Source organism: Cynocephalus volans, chromosome 8, assembly GCF_027409185.1.
Source record: "Cynocephalus volans isolate mCynVol1 chromosome 8, mCynVol1.pri, whole genome shotgun sequence".
Classification (NCBI taxonomy): Eukaryota; Metazoa; Chordata; class Mammalia; order Dermoptera; family Cynocephalidae; genus Cynocephalus; species Cynocephalus volans.
This window is the reverse complement of record NC_084467.1, coordinates 130,395,854-130,413,810: the sequence shown is the minus strand read 5'-3', so window position 1 is coordinate 130,413,810 and position 17,957 is coordinate 130,395,854. Positions and strand designations below refer to the sequence as shown.

General features: G+C 36.5%; 2 protein-coding genes and 1 pseudogene across 6 annotated transcripts in view; 1 reads left to right on the top strand and 2 right to left on the bottom strand.

Moving 5' to 3' along the window:
- DARS2 (aspartyl-tRNA synthetase 2, mitochondrial) overlaps positions 1-17,957 on the bottom strand; it is a 26,187-nt gene extending 8,230 nt beyond the window's left edge. For 3 of the 5 annotated variants that reach the window (XM_063105476.1, XM_063105479.1, XM_063105478.1), the window contains exons 1-12: positions 17,225-17,957; positions 16,540-16,639; positions 15,113-15,179; positions 11,784-11,885; positions 11,081-11,176; positions 9,493-9,616; positions 8,643-8,689; positions 7,033-7,139; positions 6,106-6,175; positions 5,090-5,269; positions 3,945-4,052; positions 1,883-1,945 (exon numbers count right to left, since the gene is read on the bottom strand). In XM_063105476.1, the coding sequence (XP_062961546.1) occupies positions 1,883-1,945; positions 3,945-4,052; positions 5,090-5,269; positions 6,106-6,175; positions 7,033-7,139; positions 8,643-8,689; positions 9,493-9,616; positions 11,081-11,176; positions 11,784-11,885; positions 15,113-15,179; positions 16,540-16,639; positions 17,225-17,351 (1,191 nt within the window). In that variant the 5' untranslated portion in view covers positions 17,352-17,957. Of the gene's footprint in view, positions 1-1,882; positions 1,946-3,944; positions 4,053-5,089; positions 5,270-6,105; positions 6,176-7,032; positions 7,140-8,642; positions 8,690-9,492; positions 9,617-11,080; positions 11,177-11,783; positions 11,886-15,112; positions 15,180-16,539; positions 16,640-17,224 lie in introns of those variants that run through there. The other 2 variants (XM_063105477.1, XM_063105480.1) reach the window with 2 other exon arrangements.
- Positions 7,562-8,059, top strand: LOC134384657 (high mobility group protein B1-like). The gene has a single exon (XM_063106331.1). The coding sequence runs from the start codon at positions 7,571-7,573 to the stop codon at positions 8,057-8,059; it is 489 nt and encodes a 162-aa protein (XP_062962401.1). The 5' UTR covers positions 7,562-7,570.
- LOC134385085 (large ribosomal subunit protein uL13-like) lies at positions 13,296-13,903 on the bottom strand (annotated as a pseudogene).

The following is a 17,957-nucleotide window of genomic DNA, read 5'->3' as shown; positions in this document are numbered from 1 at the left end:
GTAACTAGGTGAGGTCTGCTTATGTGAGCCTTATCTCTCAATGTAGGAAGTTAACAGATAAAGTTTGAAATGAATTAAGTAAAAAGAAAAAAAAAAAAAAAAGACAACATGTAAATATATTTCTAAAAAATGATACTCTAGGCTGGTGTGGGCTAGGGCAAATGATTATTATATTTCATTATTAATCCTTCTTTATTATTTGTTTTTTTAACCATGTGTATGCATCATGATGCTAAAAATTAATGCGAATATTAAAAACAATTTGAAGCCAAATCAAATTAAAACATTACTAACTTTAATAGTACCTATCTCTTGTATAAAAATTCAGTATACTAGGAAGGAAAAAAAGAAGAGAAGAAAAGAAGAAAATGTAGTAATAGTCCCATCAACTAAAGACTGCCAAAGTTAACCTTCGGGATTATTTCCTGGTCCTGTGGTTCTTAGATGAAGATTTCATATACTAGGAAAATGAAAAGAAACGAAATTGGGAAGCACAGGGTGCTGATTTTCAATTTTATAAAGGGAGGGCATTAAAAAAAACCCAACAAAATATCCTCTACTATTACCATCATTTCCTAAAAGAAAGAACATTTCTGCAGCAAGAGAGAGGGAGAGAGAAATGAAGGACAGTTCTTTAAATTAAGTTAATTTAGCTTTATGAAAAGCTTTGTATATTGCCCTGACTTTTCTCATTTTTGCCTTGATCCATTTTGGAAACCACTATCCTAATCTTTCTTTCTTATTGAAAAATTCCTTTATGGTTTTTTGAGCTTGAGGTACGAGGTGGTTGTAGAGGTAGAGGTTGTATATTTTCAATAAACAAATATAGTGTTTTTACATGGTTATAATTAGTGTATATATAATTCTATAACCTTTTTTAAATAAATCATTACAACATGAGCATTTTTTTCTTAGGAAATAAAATCTTTGGAACAAAGAAATTCCTTTGATTATATCATAATGTATTTTTTTTTTGTCGTTTTTTCGTGACCGGCACTCAGCCAGTGAGTGCACTGGTCAGTCCTATATAGGATCCGAACCCGCGGCGGGAGCGCCGCCGCGCTCCCAGCGCAGCACTCTACCAAGTGCGCCACGGGCTCGGCCCTATCATAATGTATTTAATCGCTCCCTTATGGCTGCATTTTATTCCTGTTATAAATGACACTATAATGAATGTAAAGTCTCCCCATATCTAGGATCCTTTCTTTAAAGTATATCACAGACAGCTAAGCTGAGAAAATAAATAAATAAATAAACAAATAAATAAATAAATAGATGAATGAATGAATAAATAAATAAGACAGCTATGCTGAGAGGGAAAAAAAGTATATCACAGAAAATTACCGACTCAAAGAGCATGTCTAAATAAAGTTACTGATTCTAAAATGGTTCAGGTAATTTATACTTCCAGTGACAATGTAAGAGTGGCTGTTTCCCACTCCTGCTCCTCCCTATTTTAGTTTTACTATCCACCAAGCCAAGATCATAAAATGTGCCTGTCAAAGGTACATTCAGAATTTTAAAAAAGGGTATAGGAAGAACAATACAGGGCTTCTTTCACACATGCCATGCTTTTGTTTAGACCTTGGGCACATGGAGCTCTATTAATTTTCCTAACAGGATTAAAATACCTTTCTTCATTTATACAGGGTATGGTGGAACTTTCACATTCTGATTAATGGTGAATTCAATTAATTTGAAATCTTAGAGTTGTACCCAGGGGTAATATTAACTTTAAAAATAAATAGAAGAAAAGCAGAAGAATGATCTGAAATAACAAGACCTTTGAAACTAATGAGAGTTTAAGAGCTCAAACAATTATTAGTTAAAAATACTGAATGAATCCCCATAAGGAAAAAACCTGCTCTAATTAACTCCTTACCTGATTAAAATGGTCAGCTGCAAAATTTTCAATGGACTCAATGTCTTTCTTTTTTAAGTACCTCTGATGAAAGAAAATCAAAGTAAACTCATCAGTATGACACCTAGCTAGCTTCATAAACAGTTTATGATATCAAATGGGATACAAGTATATTTTGTGTCTTTCCATCACAATAGTGAGATTTAGTAACAGTCTAATTTCTGCTGCCAAATGACAATTTTTTTTATTTTGGTGGTTGGCCAGTAAAGGGGATCTGAACCCTTGACCTTGGTGTTATTAACACCGTGCTCTAACCAGCTGAGCCAACCATTCCGACCTTTTCTTCCCCCAAATAACAAAATTTTAAAGCTTGTTACAGGGCTTATTTTTTTCCAGTTATGCAGGTCTCATTGGAAACAGCTGTATTCCACAGAAGACTCCCCCCGCCATATATGTAATATGCAGGATAAATGTTCAAAACGAATCTCTAAAATTGAAGTATGAAAGAAAAAACTTCCAGATCAATAAGAGGATTAGAAATTTAATTATTTCAGGTTTCTCAGAATTCTTTGTACCTTAATTTTTCTAAATTAGAATACTTCAGGTTTCTTAAAATTCTCTGTATCTTCTAAATCATCTCAATGTCTTTCTTTTTTTTTTTTTTTTTTGTCTTTTTCGTGACCGGCACTCAGCCAGTGAGTGCACCGGCCATTCCTATATAGGATCCGAACCCGGGGCGGGAGCATCGCTGCACTCCCAGCGCTGCACTCTCCCGAGTGCGCCACAGGCTCGGCCCATCCCAATGTCTTTCTAAGTGAGACACTATGCTTATCATCAACTCTATTCATGGCACATTTAACTAGGTATGGGAGGTACAAAAAGGTGAAAACATGATGCATACCTCTGCAGTTCTTATATCTACTTCGGGAAGAATACACACACTCAAAATGTGCTAAATAACAACAGGCAATATGTTATACTGAGCTTACCTGAACACATTCGTTATGTCTGGACTAGAGTATGGATACCAAATTACTTTCCACTGAACATATAAAGTAAATAAAAAGTAATGAGACTGAGTTCTTGCACCTATTCTGAATATACTAATATGCTTATGTATCTAAATAAATATAGTCTTTCAAAACAGTAATCTTATTCAAAATATTTCTGGAATGCCTCTTATTAAATTACTTTCAAAGAAGGTGCACTAACTACAGAAAATACATGTGTCCCATTGACTTTAGAGTCAATGCTTGCTCAGTCCAACCATTCTCTTTCTTCTACCCTCACCACTTCACTTCCTTTTTGCTTTTTTAGCTTCACCTCCTTTTCTCCCCATTATTAATGTAACTGAGGCCAGAATCATCAGAAGACTAAGAATTGACACGCAAAGGCTTTGCTGCAGCTCATGTGGGGCTCACAGCTTTTGGACAAACTGAGGCTGGAGACAGAATACTGAGTACTATTTTTTTTTAATTTAATTTAATTTTATTATTTTTTAAAAATCAGGATAACTTCTATATTTATCATTATACAATGTAATCATTTTCTGTGGCCCTTTATCAATTTCTCGCTATCCCCCTTCCCCTGCTGAATACTATTTTATGCTCATAATATCCCCAATGAAATCAGCCCAAATGAAGTATCAGAGTACTTTATAGCATTCTTTAAAAGAGGGGGAAAGGCCCGACCCCGTGGCGCACTCGGGAGAGTGCGGCGCTTGGAGTGCGGCAGTGCTCCCTCTGCGGGTTCGGATCCTATATAAGGATGGCCGGTGCGCTCACTGGCTGAGCGCGGTGCGGCCGGTCACAAAACGACAAAAATAAATAAATAAATAAATAAATAATAAAATAAAATAAAATAAAAGGGGGGGAAAAAAAGCCCCAGATCGTGAATGTAAAGTCATATTCATAAAGTTTTATTGTTCTTATATTATAGTTTTAGGGACACTGTTAGACTTTATATAAAAACACATATTTTTGTTTAAAGAGAATTGTTCTTTCTGAAGTTTAAATGTGCCAGTGTTGAACACATTTATTTCCAAACACAATCTAGAGAACACCCAGAACTGTGCTTCACTTACTGCTCCTTCAGGGATACGTATGGCTTTGACGGTTCCTTGGGGCTCACTAAGTGCATCCCGAAGAAATCCAATCTCTGTGTTTCTGAACACATCACTGATATCTATAATCTAGAAAATGGGTAACAAAAAGGGGCAGGTAAACATGGAATAATTTTTACCTCAAAACATTTTACAAACAATATTTTAAAGAAGAGAATAACCTCGATACGTTAACATTTATAAAGTGTTTTCATAGTGTTTACTATGGGTTGAGCACTATGACAAGTGTTTTACGTATATTCATTCATTTCATCTGCACAACAAGAATATGAGACTGGTGCTCTTATTATTCCCATTTATGGATGAGGAAACCAAGGCACAAATAAGTAAGTAATTTGCCTTAGATGACACAGATCATAAGAGGCAGAGCCAGAATTTAACCCAAGCAGTCTGACTTAAGAACCACTATTCCGTATCACAAATGAAGAAACAAGTAGTTAAGTTGGCAGCTGTTAAGCAGGTAGCTATAACTTTTTGTACATTTTTTTCATTCTAAGAATTGAACATTGACTATTCATACACCAGGCAGAATTCAATTTCTAAGGGATTTGAACTGAGAGCTAAGATACAAAAATGTCACCAGTACTATAGAAATCAAGGAATATTGCTCTCAAGAGTAAATAATAAGAGGCCTGGTAATGAAACTACTCTATATAAATTATTTCCTTGCCCTTAAGTACATATAGATGTTAATAACTTGAATAATTGTTTTCACACATTTGACCTCTTTATAGATGAGGGAAAACAAGTATCTCTTAATCATTTGCTTTCCAAGTGCCATTTTGGCTAAAAAAAATTGAAAAGGAAAGAATAGTTTTTTTTCTCTCAAATTACCATTCGTGTCCATATAATCAGTAACTTATAAGTAATAAAAACTTTACAGCAAGAATCTTGTTCTCGGAAATAGGTCTTGGAACATGGTAGATAAAAAAGCATTGTAATGTTAATACGCTGTTATTTTCTCTTGCTGTAGCTCGGTAACAACAAAAGCTAAGGTAACAACAAATATATGATCTAACAGTGTGTAACACCTGTACATTTCAAAGTGGTTTAGAAGACTGCTGAACTATTTGGGGACAGAGTCCTAGAAAAGTGGAGAGAAGTACCTTCATTCCAAAGCGAATGTCGGGTTTATCCGTTCCATAGGTGGCCAACGCCTCAGCAAAACTCATAGAAGGAAAAGGAACCACCACAGGCTCTTTGTCGTTGGGCCAGGAATACTGGAGCAAACCCTCAATCAAACTCTGGATTCCAGTCTGGTCTACAAAAGACATCTCTATATCAATCTGAAACCAAAATAACATATGGAGACTAACTTGAACAGCCACAATATATACATATTTATATTTCTCTGCTTTCAAGTTACCATAGGATTCTCCACAAAAATAGTTAATACGCAGGAAGGGTATAAATATTATTGTATCTCTGTTTTATGTCAGGTGATCTGCTAATGCCTTACATATATTGACTTGTTTAGTTCCCACAACTACTCATGGCTTAAGGCTCAGAGAGGCTAACTAACTTGCTGCTTAAGTGCTATTAGTCAGTAGTGAAGCCACATTTGATCCCAGTCTGTCCAACTCCAAGGCTTATGATTTTTGCATTTCACCATACTGGTTAATATGCTATTATACAGAAACCAAATCATAATAGCTTTGATAAATCTACAGATTAAATAGATTAAATATCGCTATACAAAATTACTGGTTCTTAATATACAAGACTTTTTAAAAAAACATTTTATTGAATCAAAATTGATTATACATATTTTTGGGGTTCAACACTGAGATATGTTGATCAAATCAATATTACTAGCATATATATTGTTACAAATTGTAATTATTCCAAGACTGTTTTTTTAAGGACTTTATCATATCATAAATATTAAAACACTATAGGAATCCCTGGCATTCCTTGGTTGAGGACCATACTCCTCATGAAAGGACACATGAATGGGTCAAAAATTAAATAATTAGTACCTCAACTGCAGGTTAGTTTAATTAAATTTTGATGGGTAAAATGTAATGAGAAGTAAACCATATAAAACTACTGCCCTGGTTTTGAAAATACTTGGCTGTAGTTAGCCTGAATTTGTAAGAGACAAGTGAATATAACTTAGTACCTGAGTAAACTCAGGCTGTCTGTCTGGTCTTGAACCTTCATCTCGATAACATCGGGCAACCTGAAAATACCTACAATTGAAAAATAGCATTAATTGAGTCATGATTCTAGGAGGGCATACACACTTTCCACTAAACGTTTATGGCAATGTGGGCTATGATATAAATTTGTGATACCTAAAAGACATAAGAGATTTGTTAATTCTTTATGATGCTTTAATCTAATCTGATACACAGCTGACCCATGAGAAGTTAACTACTCTATATATTGTTTTCAAAATATACACTGACACCTTTGGATAGACTGGCATGCAAACCAGTCCACACTTCTTAACATATATTCTTTTGCTTTGGCCAACTGGAAATACTTATTGCTCCATAAACACACTTGAGCCTTCCTGTGCTATGCCATTCCAGCTCATCTCCCCCTGCTGAAACACAGCTCTGTCTCGGAGGGTCTAGCTCACAGTCTTCTATAATATTTCCCCAAACAATATAATTTGAAACCTCCGAATACTTAGTTTGTAAATCTCAATGCATTTATATTTTGGTTTATATCACAGTTGGTTTTATTCATTATCCTATTCTCCTATTCTGCCTTACCGGTCTCATTAACTCCTTGAGAGCTGAACCTACTCTCTTTTTTTTTTAATCCCCTGTGACATCTACTAGTATAGAGCTTTGTATATGGTGGCCACCCAATAAATCTTTACTAAATGATGACTACAAATTTTCAGGGTACTTTATAAGTGTTTTCCAAACTCTCACAAATTTTGTAACCTTCTCTTAAGAGATCAGTTTTCCCAGTACTGGCCAGCTGCAAACAACAACAAACAAACAAACAAAAAATTAAAAAAAGAGATCAGGCAGTTTTGTTTCCTTTTTCTCTTTTTCCCTTTCTGACAACTACTAACATAAAGAAGGCTCACCTGTCTAAACCACCAACCATCAGAAGTTGCTTAAACTGTTGAGGACTCTGAGGGAGAGAATAAAACTTTCCAGGTTCCCTGGATGGTACTAAAAACTCTTTGGCACCCTTTTAAAGAGAGAAAGAGGGACAAGAGAGACATTATTAAAAAACAAACCAAAGGTATAAATGACTGGTGGAAGTTGATACTTCAGTTTATCAATGAAATTAACTAAAGAGCAAAGTTCCCACAATGACAATTTTTGCTCAATTTTCAGTACCTAAAAAAGCTTGCACATGATAGGCTTTAAATATCACTTGCACATAGTAGGTTATTAAATGTATGCTTGCTGAAATGAATTCTCAGTTTTGTTACTAGCTGAACAAATGCTGTGCATCATTTCCTATCCAAGTAACCGCTCTTCTAAATTAAACTGTACTTCTATAAGTCCATAGACTGGATAAATGAATTAATTATCAATATTTAGAAATGTCAGTTCTTGACACAGCCATTGCAGTACAGAGAGCTCCATAGAGACAGCGCCGGGAAAAATAACAACATGGGCAAAGGAGATCCTAAGAAGCCGAGAGGCAAAATGTCATCATATGCATTCTTTGTGCAAACTTGTCGGGAGGAGCACAAGAAGAAGCACCCAGATGCTTCAGTCAACTTCTCAGAGTTTTCTAAGAAGTGCTCAGAGAGGTGGAAGACCATGTCTGCTAAAGAGAAAGGAAAATTTGAAGACATGGCAAAGGCGGACAAGGCCCGTTATGAAAGAGAAATGAAAACCTATATTCCTCCTAAAGGGGAAACAAAAAAGAAGTTCAAGGATCCCAATGCACCCAAGAGGCCTCCTTCGGCCTTTTTCTTGTTCTGTTCTGAGTATCACCCCAAAATCAAAGGAGAGCATCCCGGCCTATCCATTGGCGATGTTGCAAAGAAACTGGGAGAGATGTGGAACAACACCGCTGCAGATGATAAGCAGCCTTATGAAAAGAAGGCGGCTAAACTGAAGGAAAAATATGAAAAGGATATTGCTGCATACTGAGCTAAAGGAAAGCCTGATGCAGCAAAAAAGGGAGTTGTCAAGGCTGAAAAAAGCAAGAAAAAGAAGGAAGAGGAGGAAGACGACGAGGATGAAGAGGAAGATGATGATGATGAATAAGTTGGTTCTAGCGGTTTTTTTCTTGTCTATAAAGCATTTAACCCCCCTGTACACAACTCACTCCTTTTAAAGAAAAAAATTGAAATGTAAAAAAAAAAAAAAAAAAAGAAATGTCAGTTCTTAATGAACAAGGGATTTGTTTTGAAAGAACCAATTCATTAATGATTTGCATCTATAAACCTTGAGGGAAAGAAAACTCTTGTGGAATAAAAGGATTCTGACTCAAAATACTACTGATCCACATAATTTTCTCAGTTCTTAAATAAACCTAGGTAATATGACCATCCTGGGACAGTAAATAAAATAAAATAACATAAAATAAAATGTGAACCAAGTGAATGTAAAAACAAAGTGCCTGTACTAGCCAGCTGCCAAAATCCCCCAGAAAACAAAAAACAAAACAAAGTACTCCAGTTTCCTAACTAATAGGATGTTATTAGTAGACTGATTTAAGGAATATACATACCCCTGGAGTCCTCTTAAACAATGTTGGGGTTTCTACATCCACAAACCCTAAAGAGAGAAAACATCAGAATTTAATAGACAGGAATTTGAAATTTGTCAAATATGATGTCTACAATATAATCTATTAAATCTGAGACTCCCTTTTAATTAGGAATTTTGGCTGAAATAAGCTACCAAGCTTACTGATACTGGTTTCCACAAATTCAAGAAGGAAACTGAAGATTTTCATAAAATCCTATTCTGTTCATGAGGTTGATACTTTTGACATAAGATAATTCTAAATATTTGATGGATTCTTGTCCACCGAACTGTTCTGGTTTTCTAAATCTTCTGCGAGTGTAGCAAAAATAACACAAATATAGCAAGAAAAACCCCAGGACTGATTGAGGTGTCTAGTTTAATGCACATAACATTTCTGAGCTCCCAACAAATAATGTATAAGTATGATAAAAAAAAAATAAGAAAACAAAGGGGCAACAATAATCAACCACAATGTATATCGACAAAATAAAATTAAAACAATCAAACAAACAAACAAACAAGCAAACAAGCAAAGGGGCTGTTCTGCCCTCAATAGTGACAGGAAATACTATATTAAACAATGTAATTGGCACTATCATTTTTATAAAGGATGTATTTGTGAATCAATAGGGAACTAGTTACTAAATTATGCTCTAGGACAAAACACCTGGAAATTAACCTTTCTTCAAAACGACTTTACACACTGAGTGATTTCCAGACTTCTGGCAACATCTGATCCATTGATGCTAAGGACAGGATACAATAAAACTGATGAATAAAACAGAAGAGACGCTAAAAATCTTCAAAGAACATTCAGGAATTTCCCTTACCATGCAGATTACAGAGATATTCACGCATTTTCATGACCATCTGGGACCTCAGTCGCAGATTATACTGCATTTGGAAACTACGCAAGTCTAAGTAGCGATACTGTAAGCGAAGAGCTTCTGTTTTCTAAACAAATGGAAAGATTTTTGTGTTTAAATATATTTTGAATGTTAGAAAGGTGTTATCTTTAGATACAGAGTTTGAATTTTCAAATACTTTAGCTTTGTCTTTAGTTACCATCATCAAGCAGCTCCCTGGCACGCTGCTTCCATTTGTGTATACACTCCCATCCTAAATTCCTACAATGTTTTAAGTTTGTTACTAGAAGATTTTACATTTTTTACTATTCATTATTATTATTATTATTGGTGGCTAGCCAGTAAGGAGCTGAACTCTTGACACAGGTGTTATAACACTGTGCTCTAACCAACTGAGCTAACCGGCCAGCCTATTCATTATTATTAACTTCACCCTACACTGATTGAAATTTGCCCTACTTTGCTAAACATTTATCATTCATTTAAGCCCATAGCTGAGTCCTGAAAAAAATTTTTTTAAGATTTCAATGATCTTTTTAAAAAATATGCCAGGAAAAAAAAAAAAAAAAAAAAAAACAAAACAGCTACAATTTTATCACCTGAATGGGACAGTGACTACAAGTTTAAGAAATGCAAGGGGACGGTGGATGGAATCTCCACAGCCGTACTCGTAGAAACACAGTGAGAAGTTTCCTTATTTTCAAGGCTGTAAATCCCTGTATCATCCTTTGAGAACTTTTTAAAAAAGTCCTTTCCTCTGAAATTGCTCATTTCTTTGATAATAAAAACACAAATAGTAAGAAATATCTGTAACTTTTCTTTCTGAATGCTTCTCTGGGGAAAACTATATTTTCTTTTTCACAATAAGGTCAACTCTGTAATTATTCTAATTAAAGGATTAAATATTGGAAACTTAAATGTAAGACTATGTGGCCATACAATTAATAGATAACTGTCTTAAAAGGTCAGTTTAAAAATTAGGTATACAAGTATACAAGTCTATAATTGTGACAAAGCTGAAAATTATCTGGGGTACTTACCCAGTGCTGTCTAGTTCCATCAACCCCTCAAACTTTAGCAAAGAATATCCTAAATTTTAGTAATCCTATTTATATTTATGTGCTTGGGAAGTCAAGAGTTGCTCTAAGCACATATTTTATCACTGTTAAAGGCTTAAACTTAAAAGGTGCAGGATCCCCTATACCATTTGGACATTTCCAAGCTAGACATAAATTTCCTTTCAAAACATTAACCAACAGAAACAAAAAAACTTGAATAATTTAACATCTTGAGTCTTAAAGATAGAATCATATTTCAATTTGTCTGAAGAAACAGTCTCAGTATTTAGGGACTACAACGTTTAATGAACTGTCACTATTTAAGGACTGTTCATTAAAAAGTTGTAAGACTAACAGAACAATTCATGATACATGTATAATAAAATGTTAAGTTTTGTAGATGTTAAACTTTTTCTTTAAAAAACTCTGAAGATACTTTTCTGGTCATGAACATTATCTAGATACTCTATTCTTTTAATAACAGAGGGTGTCACCTTCACAAAGTCCTTAATTTCAAAGGGCAGCTTCTTGCAGGAATTCAGCAGCTCAGCTGTTTTAACTTTAATTTCAATCTGACCTGTTGGCATTTTCTTAGAGAGAGAGAGAGAGAAAAGAAGTATTTTAAAAATCACTTATCAGGACTTGTACACAAAGCACATTTGTAAAACACATGCATTTATTTACATACATAAAAATGTGCAGGTGCTTCTAATGCGTAGTATAAATGTCTCTGCATGATTTTAACATTGTTATGCGTATTTGTAGCTGATGTGCTCAGAAAAATGTCAGCATGTATTAGTCAACATCAACAAATGTCTTAGCACATATATTTATATAGGTGTGTGTGGTTGTGGTGAAGATTCTGAAATCTGTAGTTTCATTTGTAGAACTTACTGAACTTTAGTGCCTAATGTCCCAATAGGTGCTAGTCTATGTTGCCTGAATATGTACACAGACAGTGCAAGTGCATACAGGTAAAATGTACACAGACAGTTTCTAAATACAGGCCCAGCCCACGGCTCACTTGGGAGAGTGCGGTGCTGATAACACCAAGGCCATGGGTTCAGATGCCTATATAGGGATGGCCGGTTAGCTCACTTGGGAGAGCGTGGTGCTGACAACACCAAGTCCAGGGTTAAAATCCCCTTACTGGTCTTTTTTTCTTTTTTTAAAAAAAGACAGTTTCTAAATACTAACTGGATTCTCTTGTCCTGGAGGTCGGGAAATAACTGTCCCAGACACTTGCACCACAGATTCCACAGGGGCTTCACATAAAATCTTCTTCACAGAGGCAGCCGACTATAGAACAAGAGGGGAAAGATAATTCCAAGAAACAAATGAACTTACAGGAATCTTCAGTAACTGTAAGCCTATGGTTTAGAAAAATGTTAAAATTCACAGCTTAACTGCCATAAATACTGAGGCTGTCCGTTAATGACTTTATTACAGAATTTGGTAAATTGCATTCCCACCTTTGACTCTATATAATAGCAAGTAAATTAGTTAAGAGTTTTAAAAAAATTCCTTAAAGGAAAATAAGGAGAATAACTATTATTAATGCTGACAATCCCACATAATTTAAAGTCAACTGTCTACAGAGTTAGACTTAGTGGCAGTTAAATCCAATAGCACTAATGGAGTCCAAAGTGAAAGAAATTCTCTACGGTTAGCTATGCTCATCTCTGGATCCTGATTCCTGAAAGATAGTTCATTGCTCTTTACTTATTTCAAACACTTAAGAGCTGAGTAAATCATATTTTTCTTAGGTATATAAGCATTTGCAAAAATTAACAAAGTAGAAACCAACATTGCCAGGGCCGGCCCGTGGCTCACTCGGGAGAGAGCGGTGCTGATAACACCAGGCCATAGGTTTGGATCCTGTATAGGGATGGCTGGTTAGCTCACTGGTTGAGCGTGGTGCTGACAACACCAAGACAAGGGTTAAGATCCCCTTACCGGTCATCTTTAAATAAAATTTAAAAAAAAAAAAAAAAAAAAAGAAGAAACCAACATTGCCCACGGAGCAAGATAAGAGTTCTTTATTTTACCTAATTTCAATGGTAATTATTTTTTGAGCAAGCAATACCTTCATGTGGCTCAAACTTCAAAGGGAACAAAAAGATACAATGAAAGTGTCCCTCCTACCCTTGTCCTCACGCCCTTTGGTTCCCCTCCCCAGAAACACCCAATGAGTGAATATATAGGTTGAGCATCCCTATTCTGAAAATCTATCTGAAATGCTCCAAAATCTGAAACTTTATTTTTCTTTAGAAATAATTTATTTTGATCACAAAATACTGGGAATGAGAAAGTACAATGCCAGCAACCCCTTGGTTGCACATCTTCCCAGTCTGTGCATGTATAAATATCCTTTGTACAACACTAAGTTCACACCATCCCCACAAAGCTTTTCTCGCATTGTAACAGCTGCAGAGTATAGTATTTAACCATGTGGAAGTTTAAACAAATGTCTAATCTACCATGTAGAGCTCCCCTCCAGTTAGTGTTCCAGCTCACTTCTGTAAATACCGAAACTGAACTTATGAAACGGACTTCTTAAACAGGAGCAGTGCCTAAGGCCCCTTCTTTGTCCCTGGCTGCCTAGGTCCCATGCTGCCTGTGGCACCTGGACAGCTCCCCAACATCCCAGGGAGGCGATGGAGGAATGGTAGGCCAGGCCAAGCATGAGGAATAAACAGTCTATTGGGCTCACACCAGGAGTCCGTGGGTCTTGAGGACCTCTATGTATTTGTCAATTTTCTTCTCCATGTTCTTTTTGGCCTGTTTCTGTAGTCTTATGAGCTGTTTTTTCCTTCCAGTAATGGATCTTGGCCTTTTCCTTCCTCTTCTCTAGGGTAGCTGTCACTGCCTGGTACTTCCAGCCAACCTCATGAGCCAGGCATCCCAGATAAGCAAACTTTCTTACAGGCTTCAGCCGCACAACCTTGAGGGCAGCAGGAACCACCATCCGCTTTTTCTTGTCATAGGGTGGTGGGATCCCATTAAACACCCGAGGCAGTCCAGGGCAGCCTGGCCTCACTTTGTTTTGTGGGGCAGCATGCCTTGCACAGTCCCCAAAAGATGCGGCTAGGGGCCTGGAAGTGGTAGGGGCCACGGCATGGGTTGGTGTTCATTTGCTTGCGGAGAAAGGCCAGGTACTTTAACTTGTTTCTGTAGAAACTGCCTGAAAATGTTGATGTCCTCATAGTGCACGACCACTACCTTCCTGCCCAGCACTACCTGCTTGGCACGATGACAGCCAGGTGGCCCAGGAGATGGCCTCGGCCACTGAGTACCTGGACCTGCCCCTCCGCCATCTTCCGCATCTGCATTGGAAAGCCAAAATCCGAAACTCTTTGAGCACCAACAAGGTGCCATAAATAGAAAATTCTGCACCTGACCTCATGGGATGGGTTGCAGTCAAAACTTTGTTTCATGCACAAAATTATTAAAAGTATTGTATAAAATTACCTTCAGGCTATGTGTATAAGGTGTATATGAAACATAAGTGAATTTTGTGTTTAGATTTGTGTTCCATCCCCAAGATATCTCATTATGTATATGCAAATATTCACAAATCCAAAAAATATCCAAAATCTGAAACACTTCTGGTCCCAAGCATTTCAGATAAGGAATACTCAACCTGTACATTCTGTTTTCTTCCCCCTCTTTTTTATACAGATGGTACCATTCTATATGCTTTTTTGTATCCTGCTTTTTTCATTTAACAATATACCTTGGATTTTTTTCCCTATTAGAAAAGAGCTTCTTTACCTTTTTTCCTATGGCTGAGCAGAGTATCCCATTGTAAGGATATATATTATTTTTAAACCAATCTTTTATTGGAGGACATCTAAGTTGATCCCAATTTATTTCCATTAAAAATAATCCTGAAATGAATATCCTGTACCATTTATATGTCATTTTGCATCTGTGTATGTCCAGGTATGAGATAATCGTAAGATAGTTAAAAAAAAAAAAAAAAGATAATTGTAAGATAACTTATTAGAAGTGGAATTAATAGTCCAAATATAGGCAATTTTGATATTGCTTTCCATACAGCTAGTGCCAATTTATACTCCTTCTAGGAATGTATAAGTACCTACTTTCCCAAACACAGTATGTGGTCAACCTAATGTGTTAAAAAGAACAATTCTGTATAGTTTCAATTAACATTTCTCTACCTATGAGTGAGGTTGGGCATATTTTCATGTCTACAAGCCATTTATATTTTTCTGTAAATTTTACGTTCATGTCCTGGGTTCATAATTCTACTGTGTCACTCGTCCTTTACTGATCTGTTGTAGCCTTTTAGATATAAGAGAAATTAGCCTTTGTCTGTGATATGAGTTGCATATATTTTTTCCAAGTTTTCCATGTCTTAATGTTGCTTATGTTACTTTTCAGTTTTCATTAACAATAAACTTTTGAATTTAAAACCTCAAACATACTTATCAAACCACTTAGCTTACCCTGGCCATAGCATCAAAGAGGCTTTTAGATAATAGTAGGAAACTTTCTATTACCTCATCCTGGGGGATGACAACTTGAACAAGCCCGTGGAAATCTCTTAGGACCAGAAAGATGTTTTGCCTGATTAACAAAAATAAAGAAATGAACATTTTAGGATACAATCTCTGAGCCCAAAATTTGAGCAGGAACAACAAACAAGTAATGAACAAGAAAACCCATGTGATTTCTCATGTTTCTTTTTTGTGATAATTTCATACTTTCTTTTTTTTTAAAAAAAAAAAAGATGACCGGTAAGGGGATCTTAACCCTTGACTTGGTGGTGTCAGCACCACACTCACCCAGTGAGCGAACCAGCTATCCCTATATGGGATCTGAACCCATGGCCTTGCTGTTACCATCACCACACTCTCCTGAGTGAGCCACGGGCCAGCCCCAATAATTTCATACTTTCATTAGCTACATTCATGCAATTGTTATCTATGTAGTTTATTAATGAAAAAAGATTTTTTTTTCACTTTAATTTTAACTTTTTTTGGCCATTTGTGTAGCTGACTAGTCTTACGTAGTTGGCTTATTAATGAAAAAGCAGATTTAAAAAAAATTTTTAAAAAATTTTCATTGTCTTAAGTCTACAAGAAAATTTTATTAAGTTTGGAAACTTTTCATATAGTAAAATCAAAGACAATATTTTAGGATATCGGAAACATCTCACTGGTCATTTTTGAAATATAGAAATATAAGGTCTTTTCTCTTCCTAAAAGAAAATAAATCTTAAATAGTTCCAACTACTAATTTAACACCTATATAAACCAGCAAAAGGTTCCAGAAATCCCAAAACTCTGAATTCAATCTACGTTTCTCTTACTGTCCTTAGTATCAGAAAGAGGAGCAGAAAGCCTCCTCATATTTTGAGTTCAGGAGGCAAAGTCACCAAATTTACGGGGCAAATATCCACCCTCTTGAGATATATTCATATTCTTTAGGAAGGCCACAAAACCTATTTTGGACTTATGTACTATTCAGGTATGTTCTGGATTATACAGACGAACAACAAAAAAGTGATTCTTAAGGAATCACTGTTCATGTTTTTAGGGTTTTTCTCTACCTAAACTTAGAATAAAATAAGCTTTCCTCCTCCCCATGCTACTGCAACTCAACAGATGATTTATAGGATGTTGGCCCATTCCCAATTATTAATCATAGGAACTCTTCAGCCTTAGTAAGCCCAGGATTATTTCGGTCCATTGGTGGATCAAGCTTCATTGTCATACCCTTTAATAGATATTACTGATAGTTACTGACATTGACCCTATTTGGGTCTTTCAAAACAAAAACAAAACTTAAAATTCAATGAATTCTCAGAATCCTGCAGGAGTTGCAAAGCTCTTTATTCTTCTGACTAGTCGAAAATTAGTAAAGTTTTGGAATTGCCTTGGGAAAATAACCACCATGCATTCTTAAACCGCCTGCCTTAATTTACCTCCGGTACTGAATCCATCCACACAAAGTGACTTCTTGGCCTAAGTGAGAAGAACGCAACTCTCCACATGTGTTGGTCCGGGCAACAAAGCTACTGAATTCTTTAAGAAAAGTTTAAAAGGCAAGATTAGAAATATATCATTTGCAGATTGCTTAAAAATAAGAATTCTCAAATCACAACATCTTAGGTATTTCAGGTCAATGGGTGAACTTAGAAAACATCAGAGTACTATGTACTTTTATTCATCCACTATTAAATTTACCTGCAAATGTGTCAAAAACCAAGTGAATAACTGTCTAAATGTAAAATTTTGCCTTGTGTTAGGAAATCTAAATTTTTTGGATTATCTAGCGTTAGCATTGACCTAAAATCCTAATTACCCAATTCTTAATATTACATATTTCTTCCCCAAATGAAATACATCTTAAGAAATATAATCGTAAGAATTACATTCGTTAGATGGTGCAGTAACTATTTAGCTTTAGTATGAATCAAGTGTGTAAGAGCCACCTGTACACTAGAAAACACTATTAAAAGTGAAAAAGGACTATTTACGCTTCCTGGCATTAGTATCAACTAAAAGCAAAACAGTCCTAACTATGGGGTTAACGGAATAAAAGCACTGCGGCTGCAGAAAACAGGTGGAAGTGCTGTTCAGAGAACAGAGCTCTTTCGCTGTTTTCACCTGGAATTCTCCTCTGTGAACTCAGCACCAGATTTCTGGAGAGAGAATCCCAGACCGGCTGGGTGGTCCTTCCGATGCGCCTGGGTAAACCCCTGCATAGCTGACTTAACCAAAAAGTGAGGCACATGTCGGAGCGACAGGATGGCGAGAGGCTATCACGAGTCCCACGCTGCCGGTGTTGGACGGTGGTCAAAAGTCAGTTTTGTACATATACAGAAACCCCTAAAAATTCTAGGAGGTCCCACTCTCTTCTCCAATTTTTAAGCCCTCCTTCGTACGACATTCGCGTACACGTGTCCAGAAACTAGAAAGGTCTTTGAGGTCCTTGGGGGACTGGATAAGGGAAAGACCTGTCTCCTCTCTCAGTGCATCAGTTTCCACTTCTGTTAAACAAGGCTGCGGCCAGAGAAAGGGGCAAGAGGACGATTCCACACAGCAGCGCCCGGCGGAAGAGGCCGGTGACCAAGCCCACGCCCTTCTCTTCTTTCCACGCTTCGCCGAAGGTTTCAGCAGCCAGAACCGGAAGACGAGGAGGAACGGCCTCGCGTTTCAAATTTCCCACACCTGGCGGCCGACTGAAGGTCTTCCGAAAGAGGAAAGCGAGGAAATCCGAAATGTTCCCTGGGCCCGAACTCACACACAGATCGCCGCCAGGAGCCAAGCGCCCCTCGACTCTCCCAGCGAGCGCTCAAAATTACTGTGAAGGGATTCCACTAATCAGAGCGGCGGTACA

Coding starts and splice junctions, on each gene's coding strand:
- LOC134384657 (XM_063106331.1), top strand. CDS start 7,571: ATGGGCAAAGGAGATCCTAAGAAGCCGAGAGGCAAAATGTCATCATAT.